The sequence below is a fragment of the Melanotaenia boesemani genome, chromosome 21, assembly GCF_017639745.1.
Source record: "Melanotaenia boesemani isolate fMelBoe1 chromosome 21, fMelBoe1.pri, whole genome shotgun sequence".
NCBI classification, from domain to species: domain Eukaryota; kingdom Metazoa; phylum Chordata; class Actinopteri; order Atheriniformes; family Melanotaeniidae; genus Melanotaenia; species Melanotaenia boesemani.
In genome coordinates this window covers 27,455,358-27,476,329 of record NC_055702.1, presented here as the reverse complement: position 1 = coordinate 27,476,329, position 20,972 = coordinate 27,455,358, and the positions used below count along the sequence as shown (strand labels likewise).

General features: G+C 40.3%; 1 protein-coding gene across 1 annotated transcript in view; it reads right to left on the bottom strand.

The window, feature by feature from the left end:
• The window catches only part of ca10a (carbonic anhydrase Xa), a 329,872-nt gene that overhangs the window by 248,441 nt on the left and 60,459 nt on the right, over positions 1 to 20,972 (bottom strand). Inside the window, exon 2 of the mRNA XM_041973118.1 lies at positions 20,301 to 20,375. Coding sequence (XP_041829052.1) covers positions 20,301 to 20,375 — 75 coding nt within the window. The remainder of the gene's footprint in view (positions 1 to 20,300; positions 20,376 to 20,972) is intronic.

Below are 20,972 nucleotides of genomic sequence, written 5' to 3'. Positions count from 1 at the left end.
GACTGAGACATGGAACCTACTCCAACTCAATCTTTCTGTTCTGATCAATATTTTCAGTTTTGATCAATACTGGTGGCTTGTTAATCAATGAATCAATATATTGATGTAAACTTAGCAGAAAGCCAGTAGTGTTATCAGAGCCAACCACCAGACCACTGGTGGTAAATGAGTGTTTAGTGGATTATTTCTTTATGATAACAATACTTCTTGTTAATAAATCTCATACTGCTAGAAAGTCTGTTTGTTTCTCTTTTACGTGGAGCTACGTTTGTAAGGAAAATGTATTTGTGGGATGAGCAGCAGAGCTGAGTATGTGGGCTGCACCCATGAAAACCTGTCCAAATCTTTTTTGATCCAACAGGTAAGTTTCCAAACCACGTAGTAATGGCGTACCCCAACACAGATTCAGGGATGGCTCTGTAAAAAGTCAGCACAACACTAAGACACGAAACAGTCGGCCGAGAAAATGTAGGCGCTGGTGGATTCTGAGCATGAGTCAATGATTTCAATCATTAAATCACATTATCACCATGTATGACCATGAGGCTGTGACCTCCACCTGACCTGAGGGCCACCAGCATCTCCACCATCTTCTCATTGCTGTAAGAAATAATCCACCAAACATTAGTTTTCTTACTTTTTGTGCTAAAGTCTGGTACACACATAAAACTTATTGGGCTGTTGTTGTCCTGATTTGTTCCTTCCCGACTAAGAACGGCAAACACCCGATCTTACGATCTTAAGATTTTCCTATAAAAATGATCCTGTGGTGTGAAGTGTGTTAAGACCTAATTCGTCCCGACAATCGGCTCTGAAACGGGTCATGGCCGACAATCAAAAGTACTGAACATACTTAATATTTACGACCAAAAATCTTGATGTGTTGGGAAAGCCGACGACTCCTGAATTGTGACTGAGTGGCTGGTGATGTGGAACAGAATGTAGCCAATCAAAGAGCGAGCTGACTGGAGAACAAGGAAGTAAATAAAGTCGTTCACTCCGCCTCCAGTCTGTTTTTTTTTTCACTTCTGAATTTTTCTGTTAACAATATTCCCAAGACCACCATCATTCCCTCGTCCTGTATGTCCTCTGCCATGCTCGGTGTTGTGTTTTCCGGTTGTTGCTATGATTCTTCTTCTACGTTTTTGTTAGATCCTGTTTGGTCACACGAGATTTCTGCCTCGGCAGACTAGATTGTAGATCGGTTGCAGGACAGCATCGTTATGTGTGTGTTGTTCTGTAATGAGATTATCGGAGCCACCACACACAGTACCATCAAAACTGTTAAATTCCTGATTTTTTTCTCCTCATGTGTGAGACCAGATTAAAAATATCATCCGATTAAACAAAACTTTATGTGTGTACCAGGCCTAAGTTTATATCACTGCATACTTGAAACAACTGTAGATGTAAATTTGATGATATTCTAGATAAACCAAAAGCCATATATGGACTTTAATACTATTTATAGTCAGAAATTTACAGTAAATCTTTTAACACTTTCAGTCAGCTGTACCCTGTACGCTACTGGAACCATATGGCATCTATCGGAGTGTGATGTGCATTTGAGCATCATTGATTTGTCCGTGTTGGAAGCCTTTAGTGTCTGCTGGAGCCCCCTGTGCTACGTCTGCAGACTCTTCTTCTTCTGTCTGCCAATTCACATTCGCTATGCACGCTGCTGTTCTGCCTCCATAAGCAAAATGGAGACTGTAGCATGCCGGGGGATGCTGCTTAATCTCCTCATCTCTCTGAGCATGGCAGGCAACGCAACACTCATATGATACACAGCTTCTGCTTTGTACTGACATTCCCCTGCAGATCCTCGAAGACATAAAGAAGTTTTATCATCTCTGAGTCACGCCACAGATATTGTTTTATTCACTCATCTTTATTGGAAAAGCTCAAACAGGAGGTTTATAAGTGTGCCGATTGATAAAATTAAACCTTTTCTCCTTTCTTTTAAACAGAAGCATCATGAAGCATCTTGTAGCAGCTGTAAACATCTGTCTGAGCAGACATTTCCTAACCTCTGAGGGAGTTTAACACAAACCATTTATTTCAAACAATGGAAATCTTACAGGAATACAAGCATTAGCAATTTACAGTAGCTGTTCTGCAAACACACACACACACACACACATACGACAGAGCTGCTCACAGACTAATATATAAACAGCACAGATATTGATCGGCTTGAAAGGCTTTTTTTCCCCTAATCTTTGTACTGTGCCGGGCTCAGACAGGGTATGTGACTTACATCATAATTTGTAATCCCTTCAGCACACACTATCAGTATCAATAAGAGGCCGAGGCATCCACGTTAAGATCACTGACTCCTTAATATCTGTGGAGTGTAAACTGAGCTTTGCTTCCTGAAGCGGCTCGGTGTGCAAGATGCTGCAGCTTAGAAAACACGGCGGCTTGATTGGCAGGTTGAATTCACACTGATGAGGAAGAACAAACGCTGCATATTTGGAGATTTACTGATAACTATGAAAGACAAGTAGTGTGTGTAAGTTAAAGCTGTGTTTTCTTGGTGCATAACCCACTCAGAGTGTGTAGTCGGGAGGGGAGATGGTGTGTGCCGCCTAACTGGTGACAGCTCCACAGGTCAAGTGTTTTTGCTTGGTCACCTGCTTTCAGAGCTGTTTGGAAAGGCTCATTTTCTTCCTATGCAGAGCTCTGGAGTTGAAATCTTAAAGGATCCAGCCACAGTCCACTCCAAGTAGGACCTCCAGCAGCCAACAAGGAACTAATTAGTGGGCTACGAATACATCAGCTTACATCCGTACATCCATTTAATGATCAACGAGCCAATATCATCAGTCCAAACTGAAAAACTGGCCCAAACATGGAATGCTGTGATCATTGATGACATTCTTCAGAAAGACCATGTCTCCATTTTCTTTGTTATATAAAAAATCCTTAATTTCATTTCTTGAGGAAAATTCTGATATCCTAAAACATGGTGATGATATTTTATTTTAGCTGCTTTTTGTGATTTAATCGTAGCGAAATAATAATTTCATATTGTGATACAGACGGACAGATGGATGGATGGACGGACGGACGGACGGACGGATGGGTGGACGGAAACTGGAATCTAACATGCTGGATCAAAATGACATTGCAGCAAAATGAGTGATTTCAGGAAACATCAAATGGTTAGCTATTGGATGGATATATTGCGTCCTTATCTGACTTGTGATATACACGTTCAGTACAAATAAGAAATGAGCTAAAGAGACTGGTTCACTTAATAGAATCTAAAGTCTAAACACTGAAGTTCCGCCAGACGTTTTTCCTTCCTGTTAAAGGGGAGTTTTGTCCTTTCCTCTGTCTCCGCCTCCCAGGATGGAGGACTGAATCAAAGTCAAGATCTGATGCAATCCATTTGTTTCCTTAGCTAGGCTATTATTCCTAATAACCTGACTTGTATGAACACTGATTGCATAACACTGAATTGGCATGAATTGGCAAAGTGCCCTGAGATGACCGTGAATGGAGGCTGAATAAAGAAATATCCCCTAACTTATAAACCCGGACTGTGACAATGAGGCTTACTGGTTTGTGGAGCAGGTTTGTTTAGCCTGAATTATCCTCATGATATAAAAGGTTAAATGTGATCAGTGCACCTAGTTCATGGAGAGGAAGCTGGTATTGAATATATGTGAGGGCTAAACCAAATATCGGATAAAAATAAACTGGAGCAAAAGGCTGATTTTTTCAATTATGGTGAGAAGGTTGGGCGTAACCTGATTTAGGAGGAGATGAAAAGCGAGTGTGAAAGAAAGTTTTGCTGTTGTGGGAGCGAGTGGAAACCTCTGTGACTGACAGCTTCACTCTGACCTGAGCAATTGAAAGATTTAAAGGAGGTGAGAAAAGTGACTGCACCCATCATCACAGGGTTACCGTCAGCCGAGAGGAATATTTTTCAATTTCACTCTTTTTTTTTCCATTTGCCTGGTTCTTTAAGATCCCCCCACCCTCTCTCTCTATCCAACTTTCAACTCTGTTTATCCCCTCTGCTCTCTTTCTCTTAACCTGCACTCGGCTGCCTCTGCTTTCATCTCCTGGCTTGGTCTAACTCGGACTTGACTTCCCTCCCTCTGCTCCCCTCTTCAGCCCTTCCCAGCCCATCTCCTTTCTTTCATCTTCCCCTCCTCTGCTTTCATTTCTTCTCCTCTCGTTCTTACTCTGCCTCTCTTTTCCTTCATCCTATTTCAAGTCTTCACCTCTTTGTTTACATTTCCTTTCTCCCTTTTTTCCTTTCATGTTCTTTTTCCCTTCATCGTTCCCTTTGCTCTTCATCACTTTATTTTTTCCTTTTCTTTTCCTCTACTGCTGCCTTTCCTCCTGACTGCCTCTTTCCTTTATATTCTTCTTTCCATTTATCTTCCTCCTCCTCTTCCCTACTCATGTTATCTTCATCTTGTCTTCTTTCTTCTGCTTTCTTGCTTCCTTTGTTTGCTTCCCTCATTTATTTCTCTATTTATCTCCTTTCCTTGTTTCCTTTCTTTCAATCTTTTTTCTCTCACATTCTTTCTCTCTTCATCTGTTTGTCTTTCTGTTTTCGTTCATGCTCTTCTTTCATCTGTCTTGTTATTCCCTCTATCCGTTTGTTCTCTTTTACTTTATCCATCCATATCTTTCCATCTTTCTCCCACTGGTTTCTCTCCCTCCTCTATCCACTTCTTTTTAAACTTGCTTCTTATTTCCATGTTTTTTCTTTTCTCTACACTTCTAACCCAGATTTTCCCTCATTTAATCTTTTTCAGCCTTTTCTCCTTTTTCTTCTTTTCTTTTCTTTCATTTCCTCCTTTTCTTTCTTTATCCATCTTCCCATCTTTCTTTCATTTGTTTTTATCGACTTCTTTCTGAATTTGCTCCTCATCTTCTAATATTTTCTCTTTCTTCTCTCTTCTCTTTTCTCCACTCTTCTTCTCCTGATAACTCCTCATCCTCCTCTCCTGTCAGTCAGTGGAGGGTAAATAAAGGGGAGGTTATGAGGGCCATCCTGTCTGAACCCCATCCATCACAGGAGCACTTAATACCAACAGCTGCCACTGTGAGCACTCTCTCGTGTGTGTGTGTGTGTGTGTGTGTGTGTGTGTGTGTGTGTGTGTGTGTGTGTGTGTGGATGTGTGTGTGTGTGTGTGTGTGTGTGTGTGCGTGTGTGTGTGTGTAGGATTTTTCCAAAGATCACATTAGTAATTGACAGAAGGTTTAGAAAAATGTAAATGTAATGTCTGAACATCAGCTCAGCATGTTTTTCTTCGCTCTGCTGAAACTGAATTATTTTCCTCCCCATGTCTGTGTGTGTGTGTGTGTGTGTGTGTGTGTGTGTGTGTGTGTGTGTGTGTGTGTGTATGTGTGTGTGTGTGTGTGTGTGAGTGTGTGTGTGTGTGTGTGTGTGTGTGTATTTGCAGGCCTGCTGAGCTCTTCCAGCCATTCTTGACAGTGAGCAGTAACACCACGCAGACATGTGTCCTCAGCCTTTCTCTGAACATGAACTGTGTGAGACACATTCAGAGAGACAGAGAAGGAGACTCTGGTCCTGCAGCGCTGGAGACCACTTTTCTTAAAACCGACTCCATCAAAGACTCTGCAACGTCACATCCAGGAGGTCTGCATCGTATAATACTGCAATGATGGAGGCCTTCCCTTCCCCTTTAGTCCCCTGTTCTTTTTGTCCTTTTCCACCATTTACCTTTTATTTATCCTTTCATTTCCTCTGCTTTTTTCCCTTCTGTCCTCTCTCATCAGTTTTTCCTTGTCTCATCTTCTATGCATCCTGTCCTCATCTTTCATCTGCCCTTTTCTGCCCTCTTCCCCTCTGTGCATCGTCTCCTTCCCTCTCCTCCTCTTCTGTTTCACCGCTTTCTTTCCCTCCTTCATATTTTCATCTGTTTACTTTCACTCACTCTGTTTTGTCATCTCTTTCTTTCCTTCTCTTCCTCTTGCACTTTTCTTCCCATTTCTGTTCCTTATTTCCTCTCTTTTCTCTATCTGAGGATCTGATCTGTGTGTCTACACAGAAGTGAAAATGTTGGCCTGTTATCAACTAATCAAAAGCTAAACTATCCAGAAGTAAAAGAAAATGAGTGAAACGCTGTGTACGGGGTGAATGACAGACACACTCACCGTCCACTATATTAGGTCCACCTGTTAACACAGTGTTTCTCAGTCCTGGTCCTCTGGACCCCCTGCCCTGCATGTCTTAGAAGTAACACCACTTAAAGCCTGGTACACACATAACAATTTTTTTAATCTTATGAGCTTTTTTATCTGGTGGAGACCTCACATGTGAAGATAAAAAAATCTGTTTTGATTGTACTGTGTGTGGTGTGCTTCGAAAATGACATCACAGAACAACACACACACATGACGATGCTGCCCCGCCACTCATCTAGTCAATCTAGTCCTCCGAGCCGGACAAACGTTGAAACGTAGAAGAAGAACCATAGCAACAACCGGAAAACACAGCACAGCACGAAAGAGGACATACAGGATGAGGGAATGATGGTGGTCTTGGGACTGTTGTTAACAGACAAATACAGAACTGGAAAAAAAATAACAGACTGGAGACGGCGTGAACACAAACTTTATTTACTTGTTTCCCAGCCAGCTCGCTCTCTGATTGGCTACATTCCGTACCACGTCACCATCCACGCAGTCAGAATGCACGAGTCGTCGGCGTTCCTCAGAAATCGGCTCTGAAATATTGAACATGTTCAATGTTCCCGACTGTCGGCTACGAGCCGTTTCAGAGCGGATTATCGCAACAAATCGGCTCTTAACCTCAGACCAATTGATAACTGGACAGAGGAATCTCACAATGATCGGGAATTTACTGTCCGAGGTCGGAAAGAAGCAAAATTGGGACAAAATCAGCCCAAAAATCGTTATGTGTGTACCAGGCTTCACACACCTGAATTAAATGAAATGCAAACCTCAGCTGTAAAGTTACGTAGTGTAGGTCAGAACAGCTTCAAGGTCAGAAAGTTGCATAGTGCTAGTTTAAGAAGTTGTTTTTAAAATAACTAACTAAAGAAACTAAAAGTCTATCAAATCAATTGATTCTTCCCTCCATCCTGATCTGCATGAAGAGACAGATGAGAAAAAACCTCCATCAGAACCAGAACCAGGAAGTAAAACCTCCATCGGAGCCAGAACCAGGAAGTAAAACCTCCATCAGAACCAGAACCAGGAAGTAAAACCTCCATTGGGGCCAGAACCAGGAAGTAAAATCTCCATCAGAGCCAGAACCAGGAAGTAAAACCTCCATCGGAGCCAGAACCAGGAAGTAAAACCTCCATCGGAGCCAGAACCAGGAAGTAAAACCTCCATCAGAACCAGAACCAGGAAGTAAAACCTCCATCAGAACCAGAACCAGGAAGTAAAACCTCCATTGGGGCCAGAACCAGGAAGTAAAATCTCCATCAGAGCCAGATAGCAAAGTAAGAATTAATATGTATACACATGAAGCTACTGCTGATGTTCAGTGTCCTGAGGCTGAGAAACCATATTTCCAATTTTTTTCTTCTGGGACGCTGCATCATGTTACAGCTGAGTCCCATTTTACGTATCACGCCACACGCTAGCAGTTGGATATCAACAAACTCATCGTTTTGATTGCACACCATGGATAATTCATCAAAGAAATGCAAGAGATAATTAGAATAAGAAAATAATCCATAATGACTGTTACTGGAGAAAAGGTAGGGTGCAAGGTGGATGCTTTGATGGGGAAAACCACAGTCCAAAAGACTGCCGAACCTCAGTAGCCCTTCTTTACTCGTATACCAGCAGTGACACTAGGCTGAACAAGTTCCAAACTTCAGTTTCCCTGGTAACATCTAGTTTTTATTTGGAACGTCAAAAGATCATTTTCTGCAGAGACAGAAAAAAAAGTTTTCAGCCTTGTGGGCTCTAAGAAATCAAGTAGAGATAAAGTGTCAGTGTGGAGAACCTGTGTGGACTCTCCGCTATGGAGGGAACTTCTGCCTTAGAGAAACAAATAAATAAATAACTTTAAGCCAAACTGATGCAATGTGTTATCTGTTCCAGTCATGGGAACCTCAACGGTTAAATTCACAGTAGAAACAGCAGCAATAACACCATTGTGTACTAAAGTGGAAAAAATATTGGAGCGGCGATGCAGTGCAGAGGCTAATATTTCACTGTGAAAGGGTGGGGAGGTTTCCGCTAGGGCCAGGTCGCTTCAGCTAGCTGCCGGCTCCCTGTGTGCAGTGCTGGCTGTCATAAACCGTCTCCTGCAGGCTGGTGGCATTCATCCTACCTTCAAGAGCCTTTCTCATCAAATGTAGAGCAGCAGCTCTGAAAAATTTAGGTGTCAAATTTCTACCAACAGAGCAGAGGCTGAAATTCATTCTCCTTACACAAGCCTGCCGGTGACAAACCGTGCATTGCCCTGCCACTGGTGTGTATTAACTGGTTTTCAATCAGTGATTGCCACTTTGTTATCTACAGTGTTATACAAGCTGCAGGTCAATTAGATCCTTCCATTTAGTTCAGCTGAAGAAGTAATATATATAGAAAAACACTTGAGGGGATTTTTTATAACATTGCTTTAGGACTTTGTGGCAAAAATTCTTTAATTGCTGCTTAGTTATTGTTTCAGTGGGATCGGAAAATGTTAATCAGCTGAATGGAGACTGCTGGATGCAGATCAAACGAGGCTGTGGGGATGAGAAAACAGCAGATTAAATAAAATTCTGGTGATGAGCAGCTGTGACAAAGCACTGCTGCTTCAGAGAAAGCATCAGGATGTGCAGATGAATGATAAGGGCTGATAATTAGAGTGGATACTTGCACTTTTAAGATCAAGAGCTGTCTTCCATGCTTCGTTAAGACTCCAAAGCACCATGATATCTTATTAAAATCAGAAGTGAGGCTGGCAAAGCAGCAGGGCTCCAAATTGTTTCAGCTAACATGATGTTTAAGACGTTAATTTCTATTGATTTATGACTCTTTTTAAATCTTCTTCAGCACAATAAGTACATGTGTTAAAAGAGCATCACAAATTTCTCAAACAAGCAGTGATGGAGGCTGGAGGGTCTGCTGGCAGATTTACACATGACTTAATGTACAGTGACCCTAATTTACCAAAAACGATTCAAACAAAAGAGAAAAAAAGCCTGTTAGAAGGAGCTAGGTATTTAACCAAATCCCGGTGTTTCTTTAAAGATGAGTGTACTAAGTGGAGATCACAGAGAGCAGAAAGCTGGACAAGGGAACACGTCATCACACCCTAATCTAATCTGAGAAAAAATAAATGTGTTCACCAAATATCTACACAAGGATCGGCAATATCTGTCTCAGGGCAGTGCACGGGGCCAAATAGCATCATGTTTTACTTTGCTCTTTGACTTTTGATGTCTTTCTAATTGTTTTAATAACAAATGGGTATTGTGCAATATTTTTATGATTTCTACTGTGTGGTTGAATGTTTGTTGCTGTTTTACAATACAATTTTTCTACGGGGACAGTAAACTGTATCACTTTGTATTGTAGTGTATCATTTCCTTTGGGTTGTACTGTATCGTATCGTGTTGTATCGAATCGTGTTGTATTGTATCGTGTTGTATCGTATCGTGTTGTATCGTATCGTGTTGTATCGTATTGTGTTGTATCGTATCGTGTTGTATCGTATCGTGTTATATCGTATCGTGTTGTATCGTATCGTGTTGTATCGTATCGTGTTGTATCGTATCGTGTGTTGTATCGTATCGTGTTGTATCGTATCGTGTTGTATCGTATCGTGTTGTATCGTATCGTGTTGTATCGTATCGTGTTGTATCGTATTGTGTTGTATCGTATCGTGTTGTATCGTATTGTGTTGTATCGTATCGTGTTGTATCGTATCGTGTTGTATCGTATTGTGTTGTATCGTATCATGTTGTATTGTATCATGTTATATTGTATCGTGTTGTACTGCATCGTAGTGTCATACCGTATAGTGTTGTACCATACTGATAAGTAACCTGCAGAAAACTCTTAAATATCTTGTATTTCTGAAAAATACAAGATATTTGAAGGGATTTTATGGGGCTAAACTGATAACCAACCAATAAGTAATAGCGTATTACATCACTTACCTTTCTTGGATTTTTTTTTTTTTTTTTTACATAACTGACTTTTATTTAAAGGCGTAATTTCTTATGGATACTACTTAAATCAACCAAAAAGTAACTGAGATAGTACCTGAGTTACAGCAATGCTAAACTAACTACTGGCCAAAGAAAGTAACAATCATTACTTAAAAAAAAAATTGTTGAAATGTTGTTCCTTTAATATAACTTTAAATTCAACTGCATGTTTATAATAAAACTGAGTATTGGCTGTGATTAATGAATAAAATGAAAATCTAATAGAATAAAGTCCTAACAAAAAACATTGAACACTAATATGTACTTTGATTCTTTGGCTGGCATGACCCTGTCCCCTTTTTTTTTATTGGAGAAGTGCCGCACAAATACTTCCAACCAAAGACTTTGTTTCTGGTCATAATAAACATTTCACAAAGTGTTCTTACCGTTTATCTATTTTGAAAACTCTTCTTTTATATTCTATGGATATACCATTTCTGGTCTTACTAGTCTCTTGGCTGTTTGCCCTCTGATTCGCTTAACATGACATTTTATACTTCCTTAACCAATCACCATCGCTTATGTAGTTTTTTTTTTTGTTTGTTTGTTTTGTTTGTTTGTTTGTTTTTTAGTCCTTAGTCCCCAGTCAGATGAGGGCAGCTTTTGTGTGATTAATTACTGTAAAGATAAAAAAAGTAGCACCGTTTATTTAAAAGCCATTATTCCCATCCCTGCTGAAATATTGTCGTATATCAGAGGTGAAACCTTTCGGCCTAGCATTGTCCTTCTACTGCCACCTCTCTCTTCCCATGTGAGCCATCTCACGGCACTCGTGAGCCGCTAGGACATGGCGCTTTGGTACAATTGTCCCTCTGCGGGGTTGTAACCCTGCTGATACTCCCCCAGTGGGAGCGATTTGATGGGGCAGCGCTGCACAGTTCGGAGCAGCGCGGCGTTCCCCATGTTATATCCCACCTCAGGCTAGTAAGACAGTATGTGGAAAAGGGGGGGAAGAGCTACATTGAGCATTGAGGGCAATTTTAAGGCAGAGAGCCACGTGAGAGCTTAGAGCGACACAGCAATGCTTTATGGAGTTAATGTTGGAAGAGTGAAGACTCTCTGGATTTCAAACATAGTAATTCCAGCTTTATTTGGCCATTTTTCCCCCACATGGATCCATAATGTGAGTCCTTATTGTTGTTGATCGGGATTAAAATGTTTAACAGCCCGCTAATGCTGTATTTGTAGAAATAATCAGGATGAGTCTTGCAGCTAATTCTATTAGTCATTGTTGTACATCCAATAATTATGGTAATTTAAAGCAAATTAAATCTCTGACATGATTCAAAGTGGAATTAAGAACCTTTTAGTGAATATTCACAGTATTTTCCACTAAGTTTAGGGGAATTTACTCCATTGTTTTCATTTGAGTTATTCATGGAAACAGATGTTGTGAAACAGCAGGAAGCCATTTTAGATACCAGGTGGCATTTATTAATTTTCTCTTATCCAAAATTCAAAAGTTAATTATACCAATTTTCTACTTTACTGCCATGTTTGTTTCCCAAACTGTCTCTTTTTATTTATTGATCATTAGCAGTATTGAAATGGATCATTTTTAAAGGAGATGCAATGTAGAAGCCCCCACAAGCACTTTTACAAATCTTTATTTCTGTTTAACTCCTATCACAGTCACAGACCTGGAATTATTGCAGGAAGGAAGTGAACGTCCCCCACGTGAGGCAACCTTTTATGAGCTGCATATACTGTAAACACCTAAAAATGTGTTAAAACTTATACTTACAGGCATTTCAAACAAAATGAAAATTACTGGAATACTTTGAATCAAGCTTCAAAAACCATCACTTTCAACAAAACTGGTGAGACATACGTCTTTAGCTATAATCTTTGAGCTTTCAGCAAAGAAAACCCAAAATGACATTATCAGAAGAAGAAAGGGGAAAAAAAGGGAGAAAGAGCAAGAGATAAGTCAAGAGTCAACATCAGATTGACTTTTGTGGTCTGGAAAGAGCTCAGAGAAGAGACAGGATGAAGGTGGATCCTGAATTAACCCTCACTGAGCACCACAAAGAGGAAATCTGACAAAGTTCAGTGGTGATGCTTTAAACTACATTTGGTGACAAAGCTGCCACTGACTGCTGATTTGTGCATGGACCTTGTTTTGGTTACTTAACTCTCTTAGGTGCTAGCTCACCTGAAGAGATTGCACTGGACCTAATTTGTACCCATTTTCTTGAAGGGGTTCTGCAGGTTCTTGGCTCACATTTTAAAGCGTTGATACCTCCATCAAAATGGAGGTTGTCAGTTAAAGATTTTGATAAATTTTTGATTAAATGTTTCAGGAAATTGCTGATTTGGAATGAGGAATAAGTGGTTAGATTTTGGGGGTGATCCAGATCACTGTCCGGATCCAGGCATTTTCTTTTTTTTTAATTTTTTTTTACAGGCACAAATATCAACATCCATGAACTTTGTCACATCAGGGTCTTTTGCTGGTGAAAACAAAAGGTTGCTAAACATGACATTATTGGATTTTCATCATTGATCCTCATACATTTTTTTTTTTTTTTTTTTTTTTGTAGTTTCCTTTAAATATGCTGAAAAGCTTTGCTGTGGTTGGCTGCTATAAACATAGTTATTTAACAGACAACAAGAGATCATTCTTCGAACTACCAAAATGACACAAAAGCCCAGAAACATGTGATAACCGACTAACAGCTATCGAGTGTGTTAAGGCTCATGACCTTGGAATCCTTCAAAATATTCAACCGTTTGTTCAGATCATTTTGTGACTGGTGAGCGAAACATTTATTATGACATGACTGTTTAATTTGTATAAATGCCCAAAAATAAACCTGAAAGATCTGGTTACAGTAACAATAAACATCTGTTGGTGGTTTTTGTGAAGTTCTTAATGTTTCTTGTTAGCAGCTCTTTCACAGTGGGATGGAGTAAAAGGTAATTTGTTCAGTCCTATGGCCATTAGCTTCAGCTCATATCTTTTTCTAGCCTTGAAACTAAGGGGATCGATATAACTGTACAATATTTTGGATAATTTTCTATTAAAAACCAATGGCAAAAATTTAAAACTATGAGAACAAATTGCTTCAACACAGATGCTGGTCTGATGCAGGGTTTGTTTCACTGGAAAGCTGCTCATGGTCACGTGACCACCAGGATGTGACGTAGGTTTGCGCCTGTCCATGGGGAGATAGGGATCATTTTACCTTTAGAGCTTCTAACTCAAAACCTAATGCCCACAGTCATTGCCAAGGAAAACAAAATACAATGGCTTGGCAGAGGTCTGCACCCTCTTGAGTGCTTCTAGTTTATAGTATTTTCCTGGTGTTTGACAGTTTGGTAAATTAACACCACCCTGAGTTGCTACTAACGCATCACCATCATTAGCTGGTTAAAACAAAGCAGTTGCATATTAAGCCGACAGTCACGCAAACTATTACATTTTTAAAATAATTGAAAACCATTCCCATTATAAACATAATGGGACAGTTCAAAATTAGATGTAGTTTTGATTTCTGGAAACATAAAAGGGCAACAACCGTTTCCTGTTAATGAAGGCAAACTTTATGGCAGATTCTCATGAAAAGGTATCTTCTGGAAAGTTTTACCGCTACACATTTTATTCTTTGCAGGACTGAAATGTAATGGGAGCTCCAACTAGATGAGAGATAGACTCTAGGGTGGGCTATAAAATCACTTTAATCCTCCTAACATTTCTACCATCAACAGCCCCCCTAGGTACACTCTAATCTAAATACCCACATTTCCCCACAAACCGCATTGCTTCTATAGTATTCATGCATCCATAATATAACCATACAATTTCTTTAAAAATGTGATGGCACTCAGCCTGAGGCGTTCTGAGGCCCTCAGCCTGTAAATCAGTCTATTCTCTTGTACACAAGGCCCCTGTTACACATTTGAAAGAAAGCAATCATAAACCGGCACTATACAGTAAACGGCAAAATACCAAGGAGGTTCATAAGTCTTCAGGTTCATAACGTTCAGGCCAGCCAGACTGACTTCACCATATAGTCACAATCATCATAAGTAGAGAAAGAGACAGAGGCAGAAAAAGAGATGCAGATCTCAGAGGTAGATGCATGCAACTGACACTACATGCAGTCCAATTTATCTCCCAAATGATCCCACATTACCGAGCAGCACATCATCAGAAATGTGTGGCTATGCTGAAACACTCAAGCAATGTGCAAGCCATTAATTTTTGACTTCAAGGTTAAACCAACTGCACAAGCTGGCCTCAGTGTGTGTTTGGCAACACACAGTAGGAGTGAAGACATGAAATGCAAAAGAAAGCTCAGCTCTGAGAGCTGCATTTTAATTAGGGATACTATTTGTGAAGGGTAGGCAATTGATTACTGTCAGAATACTGTGGAGAAAAAGGTACGCATACTTTGTGAAAAGATTCTAAAAAGATGTGAAGTTAAACCACATGTCTTATGAGGTTTGGGGGAGCAGTAGATGGATCACCTGAAAGTCCAGATGCATCCCTCAGGTCGGGATTCAGGTCTTTGCTGGCTTTGTTTCTAATCATCTGCTGTAGATAGTTTTTTAGGCCTGACACTTCTTCTTTTGTCCTCCATTTGTACATTTGCATCAAATTTTTAATCACATACACACAAAGTTGCTGACATGCCAGATTTTAGCTAATAGCTCTTTGAGAATCACTTTGTTGCTGCAGAACTTAATTTCTTCAGTTAGGTGTCCTTTCATGCTGAAATTATTCATAGGTCGGTATCGAGCAGCTTAGCAGACAAAGAACAAACATATTTGTCCAAAAATGATGGTGTACGAGGACTCAACTAAAACTTACACACAAAGCAGGAAATGTCCTAAGAAAAACTTTGAAAGACTTCAAAAAGCTGGAGAACTACTCCTCAAGACCATTTAAAACAATTGCCAAAAAGACTGTCTCCATGGAAACAAAGTGTAAAGGTGGCCCTAATTTGAGCAAAATACTTGCCATTAATGGGAGTTTGCTCCTTGTCCAAGCAGCAGGTCTAAATAGGCAGGTCTGTCAGACTGAACCAGCCTATTTAACGCAGGTAAATGTGAAAGGAATTTAATAAAGATCACCAAAGCCTAAACAGCGCATAGAGACTTGGAATAAAACAAGAAGACTACACAAGGAAGCTGTACTAACAAAGGGTATAAATAGAGGGAGCGACACATGGGGGTAATGACAGAACACAGGTGCAATCCCATGATGGCGTAAGCAGAGGAAGGCATGACACAGTCTGTTTCTCTGCAGATGGTAGAGGCTTTCTAAACAAATTATTTGAGGAAAAAACACATTTAATTTGGCTCGTAAAGCTTGTTCTGACAACATGAATCCTTTTCACACACATCTTGGATCTCTCAGCAGAGAAATTGTATTTATTTAATACAATTTAATGGTGGACATCAACAACTCTCTATATGTCCAAATGTGAAATGTGGTCACAATATCGTCCCCATCTGTTCCTGAGTTATGGCTTTGAATAAGACCCAGAAAAGTGTTAGTTTCTGACAGAGCATCATGATGTCATTGTGAAGCTGACCTTTTCAAACTGATTTCTGTGTCAGCTGTAATGAAATTCTGTCCGGCCGTTTCTGATATACTGAATTCACAAGAATGGTCAGTGACCTTTTACCTTTGACCATTAAAACCGACTCAGATCATCATTCAGCCCATATTTGATGAAAATCGCAAAGATTGAGAGCAGACAGACTGTCCAGGTGATAAAGTTCGACTGCAGCTCTGCGTCCTTTTAAAGGTCCATTCTGTGACAGTTACTGACATCTGGTGATAAAAATGGGTATAACTAGGACTTCAAGCACAGTTGTAAATGTACGGTGGCTGTCAGTGGCCAAAATTCTTTCCACCATAAACATGTTTTCATGTGTGAGTGGATCCAGTGGCCTCAGGTGCAGCGAGGACTGCACTACAGGTAACTACTTCAACACTGTGTACATGTGCACTGTCTTCTTCTATGGTCCCTTTAAGGCGCTACTTGTCCCAAGCAGGTGCTCTAGCTCCCATCAAACAAAGCTGGTCCTGCAGTTTTTAAAGCTCAGATGGTTCTCACTTCACAGAGTTGTTTGTCCATTCAGAGACACCGTAGTAAAAATGGTGGCAGCTGCCATGTATGTGGACCCACGGAAACACACTTTTTAATGATGTGTTACAGTTCTCTGTCATTGACCTTTAATTTTGTTACACACTGCAACTTTAAATGTCTAATCAAGCTTCTCATGAGAGCTGTATTTCCAGTATTACAGTTTGTTTTTTTTTTTTCAAACCCTGAAGTGGATCTAAATTTAATTCTGTGAATTCACTTCAAAAGAAGTGCTATCAAATCATTTAAAGAAAATACTTTCAAAATTTGTAATCCAGTTACATTATCTCAGTCTTCATTACAGTAAAAGCTTATTAGCTAACTTGAATGGAGGCTCTTCCTGTATATGCTATTTTTGGTCCTTTGACTTTCTAATAAGTTTAAATAGACTTTAACAGCACAGCAAGTGTGGAAAAATTTTAATAATATAATTTTCTTTGCGTTTTTGTATTGCCACGTTAATTAAAGTCATGAGGCACAAACTAATGAGGGCATAAATTAGATTAAAAAAACACTTATTATGTGTGCTGCTGTAGTGAAATGAGCCCATGTTGGAGACACAGTACAATTATAAATAGTTGAGCTATTGAAACATGTTTGTGCCGCAGGAAGAAACGCATCAGTGAGGGAGGCTGATGAAGGATTGCAAAGCTTTTAACCCCGACTTAAGCAGTTAAACGTTCAGACACTGCCAAGGAGCACAAGGTGAGGGAAGAGGGAAACGTGAAGCAGCACTTACAGCCATCTGACCTTTACCAAATTTAAAGCTAATTGAGAGCGCTCTAAAAGGATAAGCAAAGGTCAGTCGGAGTGATACGAGCTTGAGAATGTGATTTCATCTATTTTGCTAACCCCGGGGTGCAAGTGTTCCAAGATGGCAGGCCACAGTTTCCGACCTCCGCAGGGAGACGCTTCAGCAAAGCTAAATAAGCCATTAACAGGTGAAAAGAAGCAGAGGGCTCAGAGCTCTGCTGGCATTACTGTGCCACAGCTGAGTGGAGCTTTACACTGGTAATATTGCTTTTCCCATGGAGGGAGAAAAATAATTTCCATATCAATTTCTACAGAATTGTTCCGGCTGCCAATCAAAACACAGAAAGTCACAATTTTTGTTAAGAACCCCCCACAACTCGATAAAATATCTGAGAAGTAGATTGCACAGGCTTTTCCAGAGCTGCTGCACTGATTCTCTCTGTGTGGAGTAACTGAGGTGTGGGTGAAGAAATTAAAGCTATATAAGGCCAATTCTACCAGATTGCTGAATTAAGGGAGTATATCGTTACTCCGATGTGCCCCAATGTGCATTTCACTGGAATCTTTTATCACCTCCCACACGGTCCAAGCAGACCGGGTTCAATAAGAATATGTTCCATCAATATTATTTTTCTCTGCACCATTAAATTGGTCTTCATTTGCAGTGAAAGGCCTTTCCGTTTCATATCCCAGCTGTGAATTCCTACTGGCTGCAGAACAAGGCAACTAGGGCTGGGAATTCTCTGCTGGACCGCAGGAGGATCATGAATGGTGTTTAACTGCTCCAGCTGTTGTACGCTGGTTTGTAAAGCAAGTGTGCCATGAAGACCTGCTAAAAGAGATCGCTGAGATATAAACGGAAGTGTAGAGATGATGATTCCAGAGGGGAGGACGAACAGGCGCTTATTTATGTATGTCTGGACTAGCCAGTGAGGCTCTTGTGTTTGCTTTGAAAAAGAGACGCCTTTACTCACTGTGTACACACACGACAACACACTACATCCCTGAGTTAGCTTGCATCTCTGCTTCAGCTCCCTGGGGCTTTACTCTTAACCTCAGCCTTCAACACAACAAGGCAACTGTAATCCTCAGCAAGCAGTTAAAATTTTAAAATTCACTTTCAAGCTTCTATTGCTGCCCTGATTCAGAGAGCTGCTTCTACCCCTTACACGAACATGGCTGTAACTAAGGTGGAAGTACTTTCACAAAGGGAGGCTCTTGTGGCAACATCAAGACAAGTAGATGTGTGTTTTAGTGGGCATTTTATTTTTTATTTATTTTTTAATATAAAAAAAGAATGTAAAAGAACATGGTTTCCTTGTAAAGAGAATGTATGTTAGTCCAAACTGTAAAGGTTTACTGACTCTTCTGAAGTAATGATTTTATCTAAACCCAACCAGGAAGTCAGGAAAGAGTAAAGTCCTGTCATGCCTCTCTGACAGAATGCATGCCGACCTTAATCTCTAGTTCAAGTTCAAGTTCAGTTGATTATATTGTCCCTTATGAGGAACTTAGTGTACAGACAGGTCCTCACAAAGTCAAAATATCACACAATAAAATCCACTCGGAAGAGATAAAAACACTAAAATGAAAATTAAAAAAGGAACAATATCCCAAATGACCCAAAATGCTCAAGATAAAACAAAAAATTAATAAAAACACTGCGAAAAAATGATCATTTAGTATAATAATAAAAAGAAGAAAATCATCTGTAGCTGTTTAAAGATGCTATTACACGTGGAGTTTTTCAGTCTGTTTTTAGTGTTGTGGTGTAGTGGTTCTTAATGTAGGAAGCTGTAAAATCTGACAATCACCAGAATCAGAATACTTTATTGATCCCGGAGGAAACTGTGTGCTCCATACCAAATAAGAGAGGATAAGATAAAGATCAAAATCTAAATAGGAAAAATGACAAATTACAGTTACTAATATCTATATAAACAGATCCAGGATAAATCCTGCAGTGAGTACTATCTACAGCAGGGCTACTCAATTCGGTCCTACGAGGCCGCAATCCAGCAGGTTTTCCATGTATCCCTGCACCAACACACCTGAGTCAAATTAATGAGTCATTGTGTAGAACCTGATTGGCTGTTAGAGCCACCTAATTTGACTCAGGTGTTGTTGGTGCAGGACCCTCGTAGGACCGAATTGAGTAGCCCTGTTCTACAGTATCATCAGTATGATAGACAGTAAAATGTAAATGTAGTGCAGAGTGTAAATGTATAACAGTGGATGTTGCTGCTATATGGAGGAGTTGTACAGTGTGATGGCTGCAGGTAGGAATGACTTCCTGTGTGGTTCAGTGGAGCATTGAGGTGGTATCAGTCTCTCTCTGAACGTACTCCTGTGGCTGGTCAGCAGGTTGTAAAGCTGGTGGGAGCTATTGTTCAGTATTGTCTTTATCATGGACAACATCCTCCTCTCCGACACCACCGTCAGAGTCCAGCTCCATCCCACCACGTTACTGGCTTTGAGGCTCTACAACGCATACGCGTGGTGTCAAAATGCAGCCAGCTTCAGGGTTCATTTCAATATATGGAGAGAAAAATATGTCAGAAAAACATAGTAACTACAATTTAGAGCTAAATTATAAACATGTTTAGCAAAGTTCATGTTTTCTGAGGGTTAAAGAAAAGAAAGTCAGTTATTTGTAATTACAGTGACCAACGTGAAACTGTTCTAAGTTTACTTAATACAATACAAAGACACGGATCTAAAAAAAAGAGCATCCAGTTTGCCGCTTGCATGCTGTGTGGACAGCTTGGGTGGATTTGGGTTGGTAAATATGATGAAACATATTTCAGATAGATCCTTACCTTTAATTCAAGCCTGTAAATAATTCTAACTGTAAAACCAGTCCAAAGCAGCCTAACAAGATGTCCTCCAGTCTGATGTTCCTAATTGTTAACCAAGTATTTGGATTCAGAAGAACATAGATATTTTACATATAAATGACTACACACACCTGCAGCTGTTGTCCAAGGAACACAATCTCAAGATAATAACTGGCCTGATATGCAGATGCAAAACAAGATGGAAAAGGTTGAAAGAACAGTGAGTCTATCTGTCAATCACAAAAAATACATGACATAATTTGAAAGGACAAAGAGGAATGAGGAAGTAAAACTGCTGCCGGCGGCAAGGTGGCTCAATGCCATCTCAAATATGTGCTCCAACGTCAAGCCCAGGCGCACACGGTGAGTGTATGCAGAGAAATCAGTATTCTGCGGGAAACTTGTATGCATCAAAGTGCTGTTTGGAGGCTTACCTGGAACAAAGCTCCCCTGCACCACCTCCTTGTATGCCCACCATCCTTCATGAATCTTCGGCGGATTTGGTTGAGCTGAGAGATGAAGAGAAGAAACAGAAACAAGGATATCAGTTGCTTACATCTGACTTACATAGACTAGTCACTGTCCTGCAGCTTTCCAGCACACTAAGACTGAAACCTCACACTTCTCCAGATCAGTGGTTCCCAACCTCTTTTCCTCTGGGACCCCCTTCATGCAAATACTAAAAAGCCGTGGACCCCCTGCCCCACCCGGTGCTGAAAGCATGTATGTTTTATGCTTTCAAAAGTGAGATTATCACCATAAATACTGTATTCTGGCTTAGTCCTGTCCTTCTATTAAGTTAAATTAACAACATGTAGCCTTACTTCTTTTTATAAAATAGGGACAATGTGGACATTACTCACAATAGCTCTGAATGTTCTAAGCCTCGGGGACCCCCTGAGCTCTTTAGGGGGCCCCAGATAAGGAACCACTGAGGATATCTACCCACCCACCCAGCAGGAAGCTTCAGCAAACAGTCTCTGGACATGGCTCCGAAGGAAATGGAAACTCGTGGAGAATTTAACCTCTTATTTCAGAATTAACCAACACACACACACACGCACGCACACACACACACACACACACACATACACACACACTCACGC